At 43.9% G+C, this 17,609-nt stretch overlaps 1 protein-coding gene across 1 annotated transcript in view; it reads left to right on the top strand.

Moving 5' to 3' along the window:
* The window catches only part of Gs2 (glutamine synthetase 2), a 457,408-nt gene extending 454,304 nt beyond the window's left edge, over positions 1–3,104 (top strand). Inside the window, exons 4-6 of the mRNA XM_065224379.1 lie at positions 1,731–2,263; positions 2,324–2,567; positions 2,638–3,104. Coding sequence (XP_065080451.1) covers positions 1,731–2,263; positions 2,324–2,567; positions 2,638–2,786 — 926 coding nt within the window. The 3' untranslated portion in view covers positions 2,787–3,104. The remainder of the gene's footprint in view (positions 1–1,730; positions 2,264–2,323; positions 2,568–2,637) is intronic.
* Positions 3,105–17,609: the final 14,505 nt, after the last annotated feature.

Below are 17,609 nucleotides of genomic sequence, written 5' to 3'. Positions count from 1 at the left end.
TACGACACAAGCTTGCTTTTGTCTAAAGACAGCTTAAAATCGCGTTCTCGGCAAGGGTGAAAAATTATAATCACTGAAATTTTCATGGCTACTTATCTCGAGAGAATTACTTTGCTTGAACAAAGTTCTCTCTTTATTTTAACTTTTCATTCTCTGTACCGGTGAAAAGTGCCGTTTCTCTTATCACATCAGTGATAATTTCGATCTCTGGACGAAACTCTTCGGCTTTAATCGTTCCAGCAACTTTTTGAATATGAACCACTAATAATTTGTTCCAAATTTGTGAAACCTGCTCATTCTGAAATGATTCATTAATAAGGTCCAGCAAGGTGTGAGTAGCTCTAGCATTAACATTATCTACTCCAGCCGATTTTCCTGATGAAAAGCAAATAAATCTAAGTTCATCTAATATTCTTTAACTGAAACATTTTTCAGTTACCGGACTTTCAGCTAAAAGACGTTTCAGTTAAACGTATTTCAGTTAGCGTACGTCTAGTGTACTACATTGACTCTTTGAAGTTTATATGGGAATAACTATAGAAGTTAAAACCAATAATTTGAACCACCCTAACATGCATGCGAAGCCGATGCATTCGTCAATGAATGCATTGCGAGCAATGCACCGCATAGAACGGATTCGTGAGCTTGTACCACCAGTATCTATGGTGTACGTTAGTAGCTCGTAATAGAAAAATTACACTTGTTAGTACACCCCCCTCCCATCACTGCTACTTGTCGTCAGGGACGACTATTTTTAGCTCATTTCCGACGAGTTTCTCCAAATGGACGAAATTGCCAATGTCACGAAACGTAGGACACGGGATTTATTAATATTAAACTGCGTACTACAGGACAGTCGCTGGCCCAATCAATGGCACTGTTTGTCCGGAAAATTATTTGTTTACCCAACGTCGACGATAGTGTAACTGAATAGCCACTTCAAATTGCACAGTTGTAGCTATCAAGTTATCCACAACATTTTTTGCATCATCAATTCGTCGCAGAATTCCCGGTATTCTGCTGCGCTCCCACACTTATCATCATCTTGGTTGGCTTGCTCGAGTGGTTCACCGGACGAGAAACACAATATTTACACGGCGGCGTGTGAACGGCTTGCGAGCGCGGTCTGGCCGTTTGCTAATTACCGTGATCGCATCGCGCAGTATTCACGTGTGCACTATAGGACAATAAGCGACATACCAACACGTGATTGGTTCGTGGCAGAGCAGGCTTGATTTGCGCTTTCTACCTACACTGCCTATAACCGCATATCAGTCCCATATGGATTTTCGTCAATTTTGAGATAACAACGCTATCCACTATCAATTGGCATCTACTTTCATATTATGTGATAAAACTATGGACTTAGATCATGAAAAATATGAAAACAACATCAAGTCAGTTTGTCCCATCAAGCAAAGTAATCGCATATCAGTCCCATCCTGAAATTCAATCGTCCATAGTTCAAGTTAAAGTTCTGCTTTTCGAATTGCCATATTTTTCGTTGATATAACAGAACATGCAAGTTTCATTGTGACAGATTTTAACTTGAAAAAAATATCAATAAATTTACTATGATTTTTCAAATATTTACATGAGAATTGCACTTCGTAACTTCGACTGCCATTTTCTCAATGCCTACTTTTTCCATATGGGACTGATATGCGATTATAGGCAGTACATGTGTTAGACTATCGATTTTTTGTAAACCAATCATCTTTTCGTTTCAGACCTTCCCATCTGGAACTACGATGGAAGCTCGTGCTACCAGGCCGAGGGACACAACTCGGATGTCTACCTGCATCCGGTAGCGATCTTCAAGGACCCATTCCGACGAGATAACAACATCTTGGTCATGTGCGAAACCTACCGGTTCGATGGGACGCTAACCGAGTCGAACAAACGCCGTACGTGTCGTGAAGTCTGCGACCAAGTGACCGACGAAAAACCCTGGTTCGGAATCGAACAGGAGTACACACTGCTGGACATCGACGGGCGGCCCCTGGGATGGCCGAAGAATGGCTTCCCGGGACCACAAGGACCGTACTACTGTGGAGTAGGCGCAAACAAGGTGTACGCTCGGGACATCGTCGATGCCCACTACCGGGCGTGTCTGTATGCCGGTATCAAGATTTGCGGTACCAACGCCGAGGTCATGCCGGCCCAATGGGAATATCAAGTGGGACCATGCGAGGGCATCTCGATTGGTGATGAACTGTGGGTGTCACGCTTCCTGCTGCACCGGATCGCCGAGGAGTTTGGCGTAAGTTCCCAAATTTGCTCGTCTTCGCAATTATTTTGCTTAACAACATTACAACCGTAGATTGTCGCCACTCTGGATCCGAAACCGATGGAAGGTGATTGGAACGGTGCCGGTGCGCATACCAACGTGTCAACCAAGGCCATGCGTGAGGAAGGTGGAATAGTCGAAATCGAAAGCGCCATTGCTAAGCTGTCCAAATGCCACGAGCGCCATATCCGGGCTTACGACCCACGCGAGGGCAAAGATAACGAACGTCGCCTGACAGGCAGGCACGAAACCAGCTCGATCCACGACTTCAAAGCCGGTACGTTGCAATTTGACGATTATATTCTAGAATTAAATTTTAACAATCTTTCATTTTTCAACTTCACCAGGAGTGGCTAACCGTGGAGCTTCGATTCGTATCCCGCGTGGGGTCGCCGACGAAGGCAAGGGCTATTTCGAAGACCGACGGCCAAGCTCCAACTGTGATCCGTACAGCGTTGTGGAAGCCATTCTCAGAACAATTTGCCTGGACGAATAATGGAATTGTTTCATCGTTAAAGTTCATATTTATTCATAAATCTAACACACAAAGAGCAACAAACACAAGAAGAAAAAAAGATAAAACGGTGCATTCAATTGTAACTAACTTCAAAGTTTATTTTTCTGTTTTAACATATGATTTTTGTTCTTTTACATTATGAGAATAGATGAAGAGATATATTATATTAATATTCCACATCATAGACACACATCAATCGATATTAGCCGGGCAAAAGAGCCTTCTGTGCAACGTAGAATCTATCGTCTACTGCTACAGTGTTGTACTGTTTTACTGTTGTAATAAACGTATGAAAAATAATAAGACCAACGCAATTAAAACCAATTAGAAAAAGAAGAGAAAACCAAAACAAACCACAAACTATAAATGACGTAGGCACAAGCTGTGACATAAAAATAACCTACAATCATCGTTAAATCAAAACTGCAGTACTGGTTATAAGCGAATGAGCTAATGAGTAATGCTATTTCAATACCTGACCTAGCAAGAGAAAAAAAAACAAAAACAATCAACGGTCATCAGGGAGTGTTTTGCAATTTTACGTCGCAGACGTGCTATTTTGTTGTCTGTAAACAAATTCGACGAATTGAGGATGAGATCGAATCGTTATCTCGATACCATATTGCCTCCACCTCCAATTCAAGTTCAAGAGTCCCGTGCAAAGCACACGTTTTCGAATATCATTATTGTTGCAGTTGAGTTTTGGAACTTCTCAGCAAAATTGCATTGTTCGGAAAATAATTAAAGGGTGTCCACGATGAAATTGCCACACACAAAATTGATTCGCAAAATTCGAGTTTTCATTCGATTGCCATCAAATTTTCAGGGATTGAGAAATAACTATTAAACTTCATTTTACCATTTTACTCGTATTTTATTTACAGTCCATACGCAAATGCCCGCACCTTGGCCTTAACCCCGGCCATAAGATTCTGCACAACCTGTGAATCAACAGTTTTTTGCATGTAAACCCATACTTTCTTCAGTTCCTCGACTGTCTTCACTACCTTAGGTCGTTTAAGAAGGTGCTGCTTCATAATCGCCCAGTACTTCTCGATGGGGCGGAGCTCCGGAGTGTTGGGAGGGTTGAACATTTTCGGCACGAAATTGACCTTATTGTCCGCATACCACTTCAGCACGTCCTTGGAGTAGTGGCATGAGGCCAAATCCGGCCAGAAGATTGTTGGGACGTTGTGGGCCTTCAGGAGAGGAAGCAGCCGCTTCTGGAGGCACTCTTTTATGTACACCTGTCCGTTCATCGTGTCCTGGGTCACGAAAGGTGCACTCCACTTCCCGCACGTGCAGATGGCTTGCCAAACTAGGAATTTCTTCGCAAATTTGGACATCTTCTGAGTGCGGACATGCTCCGGAACGCTGAACTTATCCTTGGCCGTGAAAAACAGGTTGCCGGGGATCTGTTTGAAGTCGGCCTTCACATATGTTTCGTCGTCCATGATGCAGCATTCAACTTTCGTCAGCATGTTGAGGTACAACTTCCTGGCACGGGTTTTGGCGGACTTGTTCTGCTTCTCGTCGCGATTAGGGGCCTTTTGTACCTTGAACGTTCGAAGCCCAGCCTTAGTTTTGGCCTTCTGGACAAAACTTCGGCTTAGGTGCAGCTTCTTAGCCACCTCCCTAACGGAGGCGTTCGGATTTCGGTTGAAGGCCCCAACTACGCGGTTGTGATTTTTGGTGTTGTAGGGAATACTTTTTCCTTCACTTCTGGGCTTCCGATCGGTGGTCAACCGTTCCTCGAACCGCTTAATCAATCGCGACACCGTGGAATTCACGATTCCCAACGTTTTAGCGATGCAACGATGCGAGAGATCCTTGTTCTCGTGATGAATGCGCAAGATTTTATCACGCACGAGCTGTTCTTTCGACTCCATTTCCGCGAGTTTTGATCACAGGACTTTAAAACTTGCAGGATGTAAATAATGCACTATGAACTAAATCCACCCAAATTTTCATTAAATTCTACCCAACGGTTAAAAAGTTAGAGCAATTTCATAGTTTGGCAATTTCATCGTGGACACCCTTTATCAAATTTCATTCATTGAGTCCTTCTGAGAGAATAAACTCATCTGTGAATCTGCAAACAAATATCAGTCACAATGCCAACATATTATTCCAGATTATCATTATTATTTCTCAATTTAATTTAGTTTTAGTTTTCAAATTAGCAAATCCATAATAGGTTAGTAGTTATTGGCATAGAGATTTGAAATTTCCTTACAATCAAAGGCTGAATAAAAGTTAATTGGTATGCCCCTCGTGCGCCGCTGGCACGCCTCTAGTGTTTATAATCGAAAATCGTTAATAGTGGTTTGTTTACACTTCTATAGAGAACATCTGGTGCAAGTTTGATCGAAGTAGTCGATCGCGTTCAGAAATAATGTCAAATAGAACTCGAAAGAAGAAAAAAAAATTGTGCACAAACCTGGAAAATCCGGAGTGGTCCGGTTCAAAGCTGGCTAAAGTGCTGAAGATGCCGAAAACAACAGTTTGTCGAGTGATCAAAACCTACAAGGAAACCCTGAGTGTGGAAAGGAATCAGCGGACCTACGAGAAAACTGGAATTCAGGGATCGTCAGCTGCGCAGCAAGGTGTTGAGGTGCGTTAAAGCCAACCCCGGTCTTTCGATCCAGAGAATGGTGCCAGAGAAGGATACAAGTCGTACGAAGCCAGTAAACATCCGAACCGGCACATGAAGCAGAATTCCGTGGCCAAAAAGCGTGCAAGACTCTTGTACGACCGTGTTTTGATGAAACACAAGGGCTACAGGGATCGATGACGAAACATACGTCAAGCTCGATTTTAAGCAGCTTCCCGGTCAAAAGTTTTACGTCGCGACTGGACATGGGGATGTGCCGGGAAGATTCAAGTTCGTGTTTGCCGACAAGTTCGCGAAGCAAGCCATGATTTGGCAAGCGATTTGCAGTTGTGGTCTGAAAACGGAACCATTCGTCACATCCTCCGACGATGACATCCCAAGTTTACATCGAATAAGGCCGTTCGCAATGCTGAGTTTCAAAATTGTTTTAAACGACTTGACAATTCTATAATTTGAAACTGTCAAAAATAAAACTGCAACACGATCAGCGCAACGCACAGTTCTAAAAGATGTTTGTAATCACCAAGTTCCATAAAATTTACTGTTCTCTATGAAGTTCATAGAGTTTTTTTGTGAAGCTCTTCGAAACATCTTTAAATACATACAGAAATTTGAAACAGAGTTCCATTCGTGTTTCAAACTCGCTCAGAAATAAAACAGAATAGTCGAGCAGTTGCAAATCTGGTGCAAAATAGTGCTCGAATAATGAAACTGCAACTCAGCATTGCGAGAGGTGCGTTTCTGTTCTAGTTTCAAATTGAAACAGTCCTTATAAAATACAACAGCATTGCGAACGGCCTAATGCATGAAAAAGCGCGTATTGCAAGGGGTAGGTATTCAACTCTGCACACCTTAATCCGTTCCGATTGAGCTGTGCTGAAAGCTGTGCCAAGCGCTATGCCGAACGTGGTTTCAATCAAAGTGTGCCTATCAATATCTCAATATTCCATGAGTTTGGCAACCCCGAGAGTTATGACTTTTTTTTATTGTGTGTAAATTCTCAATTTGTAAGATGGATCAAGGCAAGCATTCAGCTTCCCTTCCTTCTCATTGGTGCGTTTGCGGATCGGGAGGTGGAAGAGGAAGTGGAAGCCATCAAACCTGTACGGTGTTCAACCCGTCCACCAGATTCCGACTCGATGTCCCTGCTGCTGATTCCTTGCAGATGTACAGAAACAAAGGCGTAACTCGATCGATGATGGATGAAATTGCCACCTGCTCCCTGTCAAATTATTCCCGACTAAAATAACTAAGAATTCCAGCCTTGGAGCAACATCCTCGGGCCAGTTTTTAATAAAGCCTCAAATCAAATTTTCAGTAATGAGCAAGGCCTTACAGTTGACCGATCGGTAGACCACCCATCGTTATGGGAACCCTTGATACGAGCAAGTTCTACAGAAGGATGATGACAGAGATGCATCAGCAAAATTACCGGAGCTGGTGAACGGGATATGCTTGATGTCGGCCCCGTGGAATAGAATGTAATTGCATTTTTAACTGCAATGATCCCTTCCTATAAATCCTATACTATTGCATTAAGGCAATCATACTCCGATCCAGGTCTGATGGAATATGTGAGGTTAATACCTATTGACTTCCCCCAGCAGTACTGGGTCCTGTGGATATCCCATCGCAGCCAATATCAACTGAGACCAATGACTGCGAACGTGTATAAACTGACGTTCATTGCCTCCAGGTTTGTTTTTGATTTTCCAACTAGTTTGTACCATATGTAGCTTTTGACCAACCATCGGTCGCTGGAGGTAACCGGTTTCAGCCGTCTTGACTGCCGTATCGACAAGATCCTCTCAACCGGCCATGGTGTGGATGAACTGATTGAAGTCAATCCCGAATAGAAGCTGTTCTGGATGAAATCACGAGCCAATGGGATTTTTGCTGTGAATCGGATGAGACGGACTGAGTTTTGCTAGTTTCACGGTTCAGAGAATACTTACAGATTTTTTCGGATCGATCCTCGAAACCGGTTTGTCGTTCTTAAATTCTTGATTCAATCGTTGTTTTCCTAGTTTTATATATGACAGTGATGTAATATAAAATTATATCGTTTGTGTGCTACTAATCAAAGTGTGCCCTATCGTGCCGAACAGTGTGCCGTGCTGTGTTTTGGCACAGTGTGCAGAGTTGATTACCCCTTGGTGTATAGCCGTTCATCCGCAAGCATAGGGGCAAAGTCATCTTTTGGCCCGATTTGGCCAGCTGCCACTACTCCAAGGTGGTTCTGGAGTGGTATGCTGCCAACAAGATCGATTTGTCCCCAAGCTATTTTTTTTTCCTTTATTTGAGAGATTTTTAGCCATAGGCTAGGTTCATCTCTTCACCCCAAGCTAATGAATCCTAAGAATTGCCGGGAATTTTGACCAATCGTAAAATGCTGGGCAATTTCAAAGCAGCGACTTCGACAAAACGGCGGGGCAGTCAAGGACATTCGGCAAATGTGGGCAAAATGGAAGAAATGCGCTGATTCCGTGTCTGTTTCCACTGTGCGGGCGCTGATGGGCTCCATCACGAGGAAGGTTTGAGATTTCGTTCGAACTGGAGAAATATAACCATCTAATGCTGTAGCTCTGAAGTTTTAATGAAAATACTGTGAAGCAACCATTAATGGACTTTTTAAACTTACTGAATCACGAATTACAGGTCTTTTTGTGCGTTCCAATTTACTTTTAGTCAGCCTTTATATCACCGTCAATTCGCCACAGCGGTTGTTTTTTGTTTGCTTTTGATTTGTTTCAAATTCAAATGCAAGTACAGTTCATGTTAACCTCCAGTAACTTCCCAGGTAACGATTTGATGCTTAACAAGTGTTGTTTCAACGATTTTAATTCGGCCTTAACTTGTGAAAAGAACGTCAGTCGCAAAAAAACCAATCGATGTTTCGCTTCAAACCGATTATAAAATACATGCTATTCCTACGAGTTAAGGACTACGAGTCATAAGGACTAAACCCAGTTTGTTGATGTAGAACCAAATAAACAAATAAACATATGACGTTTCACTGTGAGCGTATCTGCAGTTTTTGTTTTATGATAAAATTTTAACAGTTAAGTCTTGTTGACAATAAAAGGGTCCACATAGGCGATCATTAAATATATTTTTCATAATTTATTAAAAATTTAATAAATTATGAAAAATATATTTAATGATCGCCTATGTGGACCCTTTTATTGTGCCCTTTGTAGCCCATTGATAGCACCATACGAACTATAGTTTGTACGACGAAAAGGTATCCTCAGCATTGCGTTGTTACGGAGTGCTCGTTAACGTCGATTTGTTGTAGCATAGAAGGACAATCGATTCTGCCCTGTAGAATGTCTGCCACAAACAGGGTCCTTGTCGTATCTCTTCGACTCCACAAAGGATCCAGGTGAATTAACTGGCACCGACTTTCGTAGTTAGGAAGGCGATGAGGATCCCTCCAAAGCAATCGACGAAGGGCAAACCAGATGAATCCCCAAGTAACAATTTTGGTTTTATGAGGGTTAGACCATGATTTAGACTTATAGCATGCTTTAAAACCTCGATAAAACTTGCAATGTTGCTTGGGTCCCCGTTGAATAGACTCTACTCTTTGTACACTGTTTTGGTAATTTGAATTCCATACAAGGTAAAGGGTGATATGGTCAAAATTTGGTCAAGGGAAAACGCGTGTAAATCGGTGAAATCGTTTATTTAAAAAATCAAATTAAATTTCTTTTTCAAGTTCAATTAGTATAAAATTCAGGAAAAATATTCAGTTAGGCTTCCGCTTTTCCAAATCCGAATTGCCGGGCCTTACGCTTGACCCCTGCCATCAGATTTTGTACAGCCACCTTGTCCACCTTCTTCGCCGCAGAAAGCCAGTTTGCCTTGAACTGCTGCTCGCCCTTAGCAGTTTTTTTGGTCTTCTTTAGGTTCCGCTTGACAATAGCCCAGTATTTCTCAATTGGGCGGAGCTCTGGCGTGTTGGGAGGGTTCTTGTCCTTGGGAACCACCTGCACGTTGTTGGCGGCGTACCACTCCATGGCCTTTTTACCGTAATGGCAAGATGCCAAATCCGGCCAAAACAGTACGGAACAACCGTGTTTCTTCAGGAAAGGCAGCAGACGTTTATTCAAACACTCTTTCACGTAAATTTCTTGGTTGACAGTCCCAGAAGCTATGAAAATGCTGCTTTTCAAGCCACAGGTACAGATGGCTTGCCAAACCAGATATTTCTTTGCGAACTATGACAGTTTCATGTGCTTGAAAACATCTGCTACCTTGCCCCTTCCTTTTGCCGTATAAAACTCCTGTCCCGGAAGCTGCTTGTAGTCGGCTTTGACGTAGGTTTCGTCGTCCATTACCACGCAGTCAAACTTCGTCAGCATCGTCGTGTACAGCCTCCGGGATCGCGCTTTGGCCGTCGTATTTTGTTTATCATCGCGATTTGGAGTCACTACCTTCTTGTAAGTCGATAGTCCGGCTCGTTTTTTGGCTCGATGCACGGTTATAGACGATACACCCAGCTTATTTGCGGCATCTCGGAGAGAGAGGTTAGGATTTCGCTTGAAACTACCGGCAACTCTCTTTGTCGTCTCAGCGGCTTCCGGTTATCGATTTCCCCCCGATCCAGACTTCCTGGCTGTCGACAAACGTTCCCCAAACACTTTAATTACATTTGTAACGGTTGATTTGGCAACTTTTAGCGATTTTGCCAACTTTGCGTGCGAGTAGCTCTGATTTTTGAAGAGTGAATTCCAAAATCAAAATAGGAGCAACATTCTACACACACACACCTTCAAAATGAGGGGTGTTCAGGTTTTTTAAATGCAAAATTGAAAGAAATACGTCAAGTTGATATTGACCAAATTTTGACCGTATCACCCTTTAGCAGTATTCTAACACCAACGGGACGAGGGAGCAGTAACGCGTCCGTGAAACTTTTAGCTATCCTGAAAATGAAGCCGAGCGTTCTGGACTCTGGAGGCCTTGTCGATCACGTACGAGATATGCTGGCTGTATGTTAGTAGACAATCTAAGATAACTCCCAGATCCTTAATGTGATTCACACGATGTACGTCAACGCCTTCTAGGATATAACTGAATGTAATTCCGGAGAACTTTGAGATTTGGGCGTAATTGCTTTTGTAAACAAACACGTCAATCGCCGATTGCTCGCGAATAAAAGCTCAATCTCACAAACAAATTGTACCAAATGATAGAGGAGTCATTTCTCTACCGGTTTGGGTTGCTAGTTTTCGAGATTGAGCTTTAATTAGCGAGAAATCGGTGATTGGCGTGTTTGTTTAGAAAAGCAATTACGCCCTAATGTCGAAGTTTTCCGGAATTGGATGGTTCTTCCGTGAGAACGTGATTACTGAACATTTTGTTGGATTTACAACCATGTGGTTCAGTTGGCACCAATTAGCAAAAGCGTTGAGTTGGAGTTGGAGCGATGGCTCGGATTCGGAGTTAGATTTTCACTTCGTCTGCGAACGACAGTCGTGGACCGTCGAGGACGAAATTGACGTCGGTGAAATACACAAGAAATATCAACGGGCCGAGGTGGCTACCTTGTGGAATACTCGAAGTGGCAGGGAACGAAGGAGATCGGCAGTCGTCGATTGCAACTTCCAACTGACGATCAGATAGATAGGATGCGAACCATCGTAGGAGACTGCCGTTTATACCGAGACTATCCAGTTTTGCGATTGCTAACTTGTCGAAGGTTGATAGGTCAGTGAAGATGACATCTGTTTGCATATGGTCTGTCAACCGAGTTGAAGAATGTATCAAATCGGTCAAAGACGAATGTGCAGCGAAATTTCAACATCACGACGCCGCCTTGGACTCGCTGAATGAGAGAGTGGACAGTGTGTCCCAGAAAATCGAGGCCCTACAAAACCGGAACGAGCTCATCATAAGCGCCATCCCTTTGCGTATTGGTGAAAACCTGAACTCAACGCTCAAGGCAATCCGAAGGCACCTATCTGTGAAGGACACGACCACCTCGATGGCAGAAACCAGACGGATAAAATCCAGCAGCAACTCGGACAATGACGGCCTTATCGTTGTGGAGTTTGCACTGAAGACAACGCGAGACGAGTTCTACAGTGCATATTTACGAAAGCGAGACCTCAAGCTGAGACACATCGGATTGGATTCTGACCGCCGGGTGTACATCAACGAAAGCCTGACCATCGAAGCGCGGAAATTGAAGTCGGCGGCACTACACCTGAAGAAGGCGGGTAAGCTGGCATCGGTGTACAGCAAGCAAGGAGTCGTCCATGTGCTAGTGTACGTCAGTCCCTGCTCGAACGAGACTTGGCGTACAAGGACTGGTTGCAAGCTACAACGCAATTGAAGGACGTAAAGCGACAGCGGTATAAGGTGCTGAGGAACAGTGCTAACATGAAAATTGTTCAAGCCAAACAGCAGTAGACCGTTTCTTGGACAGCAGAACTCCGTCAAAAACCCTTTGGAAACGGGTAAAGAGCCTTGGAGTCGGCAAGGATAAATCGTCACCTCCATGTGAGTTTGATCCGGACGAAGTGAATCCAACATTCACAGCCAACTTTACAAACAGCACCCGAGTAGCAAGAGCTTCAAGATCAGCACCTCCTTCACCGTATAGCTTCTTTTTCCAACCTGTGCGGTACTTGGAAGTTGTCAATGCTATCTGGGATACTAAATCAAACGCCATTGGGATGGACGGTTTACCGATAACCTACTGTTTGTCCTGCAACACATTACTCATCTGTTCAACATGTTCATAGAAACATCTACCTTTCCCGATTGCTGGAAGCACGTAAAAATGTTGCCTCTGAAAAAGAAAGCGCATTTAAACGATATTACCAATCTGCGCCCAATCAGCATACTTTGCGCGTTGTCGAAGGTTTTTGAGAAGCTTCTCAAACAGCGAATGTCCTTGTACAACCTGCTGCGTGGAGACCAGAGTATCAAAACTGCGGTTCTTCGAGTGCACAACGACTTAGGAGCCATCGTTAATAAAAAAGGTGCTGGTATACTGCTACTTTTGGACTTCTCCAAGACTTTCGATACTATCCCTCACAGCAAACTATTAGCAAAGCTGGAAGTACAGTTCAACTTTTCCTTTGGTGCTGTAAACCTGATGGAGTCGTACCTTCGTGGAAGAAGACAGACGGTATTCTGTGGTGATCCGGTGCCGTCCGGCGTACCTCAAGGCTCAGTCCTTGGTCCTCTACTTTTCTGCTGCCATATTAACGACCTACCGACGGTGCTGCAGTTCTGTTCTATTCAGATTTTTGCCGATGATTGTGCTCGTGAGTTGGTCAGGATGGTGAATGCAGATCTCGAACGAGTTGCGGATTGGTCGCGTCGAAGCGACCTTCACGTGAATCCAGCAAAGAGTAAGGCGATGTTCACCACTAGTCGGCGTCGCAGAGCCAGCGGCTTTGTTCCACCCGTACCGGGAATTGTGATGGACGGTCAGAGCATCGGATGGTCGGAAAGTGCGAGCAACCTAGGGTTCATCTTCCAAAGTGATCTGCAGTGGGATGGCCTGATAACGCAACAGTGTGGAAAGATCTACGCTTGTCTTCGCTCGCTATACTGCTGTACCTCCACCGCGCCGACTGAAACCAGATTGAAACTCTTCAAATCCTTGATCCTACCACATTTCTTGTTCGGCGATGTTCTACATATCCGTCCTAGTGCAAGCTGCTTCGACCGATTACGTGTGGCGCTAAACTGCTGTGTGAGATATGTCTATGGATTGAGCCGCTACGACCATGTGAGCCACCTGCAACAGAACCTCATTGGATGTTCGTTACAAAAGTTCTACGCATATCGCTCCTACATTTTCCTGAGAAAACTGCTATCAACACAGCAACCCAGCTATACTTCATGGCAGACTCATCCTAGCTCGAGGTCGTCACTTGCAGAACCCAGTAATACCAGCTAACAACACCGCAGGTTACGCCAGTTCACGGTTCGTTCGAGGTGTGGTAAACTACAACTCGTTACCACCTGCGGTAAAGCGCTCTTCGTCGGAAGAAATTTTCAACACGGATAGAAATCTCCTTATACCTTTTGGCAAATTTCCATTGCTTATTATTCATAAAATGTATAAGTCAACTAATAAGCAGACGCCTTGCAAAAAGTTAATAAAGATCATGTGTCAAATGAAATGTATAAGCGGTCACACATACCTTTTATGCATTCTAATAGGACCTATGTGGTTTGTCTTATGGAATGTATAAGGCTGATGCTTTGGCAAAAATGTATAAGTGAAACACATGAATTAAATAATTGATTTTCGTTTCGTGAAGAGTGGCTGCATTCATTTTTGGTCCTAAATGAATTAGAGAGTTTTATAAATTGAATATGCTAGGTAGTAATGACTAATTTAATTTGTAATATTTTTGATATTTGTATCCATTGCTAAACCGGAGGTAGTAATTTGAAAAGATATGTATCTTACGCTACTGGACAATAAACAAACAAACAAACAAACAATACTCTCCGTGATGTACGAGGTGAGACACATAAGGTTGGAAGTAGTCGACTGCCCTGCCATGAAACCATGCTGGTCTTCGCTCAAGTGCTGCTTGAAGTGAGAGACTAATGGTTCCATAACGACCAACTCGAACAGTTTAGATTTGTCGATGTTTCTTTTGCATCCCTTCTTATGCACTGGAAACATCTCAGTTGATTGCCAGCAGGAAGGAAACACCCCACTGGAGGAGGACATTTCGAACAGAAGGCAGAGAGGTGCCACCAGGCTATCGATGTGTTGCTTGAGAAAGACGGAAGGAACTCCGTCAGGTCCAGGCTTAAATGAAGACTTCAGTTGCGAAGCCGCCCTAGTTATCATAGCGAAGTCGTTTTTTCTTTGATTTGTTTTCCGTCGATCTTGTTTTCCGTGCTGAGCACCAATGCTACCGACGCCAGGAAGGCAGCTCCACACCTGGACCCTACCTATCGACCCATCAACTCATGAACCGGGGACCAACGGCTTAACTTCCCTTCCGAAGGAAGGCGTGATCAGAGATGCTATGCCTCAGAACATGCCGGCGCCGCCGACTGGGATTGACCTCAGGCCTGCTGGGGTGAGAGGTAATCACGCTTACCACTACACCACCGGCGCCGCTAGATGCGTCAAGTTATTTCTAAGTAGATACAAAATGGATTTTAACGGGATGAAGCTACTGCTAAGTATGTTTAAAAAAACATAAATATTATAAATATTTGTATAGATGCAGCCACTCAGCTTGATGAGTCACAACAGTTTGCTTTTGCGCATATTCCGCAAAAGCAAGCGGAACAGATAGTATCGTCAATCCTTTCCGAGCTACCGACGTGTCTTCGCTGCAAAACAAAATCCGGTGTATCTGATCTGACGCATCTCCTTTTTCGCGGTGTTTAGTGAAGCATCGCCCGACCTCAACATGGGAAAACCGCCGTATGTTGACGCGACTGCTATTCCAGCCGGTAAACGATCCCGATCGGACACCACCAGTGCACAACTGGCATCGAAGAAGCTGTTGGCCAACAATCGTTACGCCATCCGGGAAAACGGCGATAAACCGAAGGTGGAAAAGAAGGAGAAAGTTCCACCGTTCTTCGTAAACGGATTCCCGGAAGGCTTTTGGGGGAAACGCGACTTTTACATTGGTAAAGGTCTCAAGTGCACTGAAGGCATCAAACTGATGGTTCCAGCGATGAACCCCTACAAGGTTGGAAGTATCCTTGGGCCCATCCTGTTCAATCTATTCACCTCCGATATTCCGGGTCTCCCTGATTGTGGATCGTTGTCTCTGTTCACAGACCACACATCCATCGTTTACAAGCGTAGGGTCATCGGATCTCTGACTACTAAACTCCAGAGAGACTTGGATGTCCTGTCTGAGTATTTCAACAGCTGGAAGATCCGTATCAACGTGGCGAAGACCCAGGTCATACTTTTTCCACACGCAAAATCCCCAGGGAGCCCGTTGACAAAACGAAAACCAAGTGCAACATCTTGATAACCTCGTTGTATCTACTTATCAACAGGAAGTCCACCCTGTCCCTGAAAAATAAGCATATGAAATTCTGAGGTCCACCGCCTGGCCGGTCTTCAGTCTCTGGAAGAGCAAAGAACGGTATTCTTGGAAAGGTTCAGAGACACCTGTTTGAGATCAGATCATCAGATCATACGCGATCTAGCACGTTAGGTTTATACTCGCAGTTAGGTAGGTTATCAAATTTTTCAATTAAAACCTTTGTTAAGCTTTTAAACATCTTAATCAGATGATTTTAATCAGCCGAAAGCCTAACAGTAATATAAATTACAAGCTTTTTATGATATTAAATAACAGTTTTGTTCCAACAATTGTTTAGCCACAGACAAACAGACATAACACTCGCAAGTTTTTCATCGAACAACCATCTAAGGGTCAATTTAAAAGTATTTAAAGGTATTTAAAAGTGAGAAACATTCAATGTGTTATGTCTGTTTGTCTGTGGTTTACCATTCTAGTTTTATTCTAAAAAATGACTTGGGTTGATGGTAAGCCCAATCCGCCTAGCTTCAGCCTTCAGTCTGATGTACGTTTCCGCCATCGTCTCAAAGTTCCGTGCTATGATGTCGATGTCATCGGCGAAGCCAAGAAGTTGGATGGACTTCCTGAAGATTGTGCCACTCGTGTTTATCCCAGCTCTTCTAATCACACATTCAAACGCGGTGATAAATAGCAGACACGGAGGTCCATCGCCTTGCCGTAACCCCCTTCGAGATTCAAACGGACTCGAGAGTGTCCCCGATACTCGAACAAGCGATAGCGGTAGTGCGGGCACCTATGCAGGCTTGTAATTGCTCATTACAGCTAAACTGCTATTTTTCGTTATTATGAAACAGTGGGATACTATGATGATAATTTTTATTTGTAAGATGCAAGAAGAGGTGGTAAAGATTGTATATAAGATATAAAATTTGTCAATTTTGCTTTCAGAAGGTCACAACTAACGATTTTATGATCGCTGATTGCTCGCTCATCGTGTTGCTCATCGTTACAGCTAATCGCTAGTTGTGACATTCTGAAGGCAAAATTGACAAATTTTATTTGTCATATACAATCTTTATCACCTCTTCTTGCATCTTACAAATAAAAATTATCATTATAGTGTCCCATTGTTTCATGATAACGGAAAATAGCATTTTAGCTGTAATGAGCAATTGCAAGCCTGCACCTATGAATCCCGCCTGGTATTGCCCCACGAACTCTCTTGAACAAGGTGACAGGCGGTGGCATAAAATTTGGAGTACCTTGTAGGTGGTGCTCAACAGTGTGATCGCGTGGTAGTTGCAGCAATCGAACTTGTCGCCCTTTTTATAGATTGGGCATACGACACCTTCCATCCACTCCTCCGGTAATATCTGCTCCTCCTCAATCTTGGCAATTACCCAGTGCAGCACTCTAGCCAGTACTTCACCACCGTATATTAATAGCTAACTTGGTAGTTGATCTACACCAGTTACTTTGTTGTTCTTCAGTCGACCGATCTCCTCCTCGACTTCTTGAAGACCTGTCATTTGCGCGGTGCAGATTTTCCATCGCCCCACGATCTCGGTCTTTCTGCTGACGCTTCTCCTTTGAAAAACCAAGTTTTGTCTGTTCCGCGCTTGTCTGTATCGATCCACATTCAATGCGGTGTTGTAGTATTCTCCACTACTAACAGTTTGCATTCACCGTCAAACCAGTAATTTCTTCGGTCCGGCATCGCAATACCTAGTGCCGGTGCAGCAGTACTACCTATGGTGGAACGGATGTCATCCTTTTATGGGTAGTACAGCTTCCAGCAGCTGCGCGTAATCCTCGGCAACTCCAGCGTCCCGTAATTGCTCAATGCTGGATCGCGGCGTTCGACTTTGACGGGTGTTATGCACCGTCAAGAGTTTTGAGCGCATGCATACTGCAACTAAGTAGTGATCCGAATTTATGTTCGCACTGCGGTACGTGCGGACGTTGATAGTGTCGAAGAAGAATTTCCCGTAGATTAGAACGTGATCGATTTGGTTTTCTGTGTGTTGGTCAGGTGATCTTCAGGTGGCTTTGTGGATATCCTTGCGGGGGAAAAAGGTACCTCGGACTACCATACCACGGGAGTCTGCAAAGTTCACGCATCATTTGCCGTTGTCGTTCGATACGGCATGCGGGCTGTTTGGCCCGATTGCCGGTCTGTAC

Source organism: Ochlerotatus camptorhynchus, unplaced genomic scaffold (assembly GCF_037179485.1).
Source record: "Ochlerotatus camptorhynchus isolate MF236.1 unplaced genomic scaffold, CSIRO-AGI_Acam_v1.1 ptg000020l, whole genome shotgun sequence".
Taxonomy (NCBI): Eukaryota; Metazoa; Arthropoda; class Insecta; order Diptera; family Culicidae; genus Ochlerotatus; species Ochlerotatus camptorhynchus.
The sequence above is the reverse complement of the archived record's forward strand: the minus strand, read 5'-3'. Positions and strand labels throughout refer to the sequence as shown.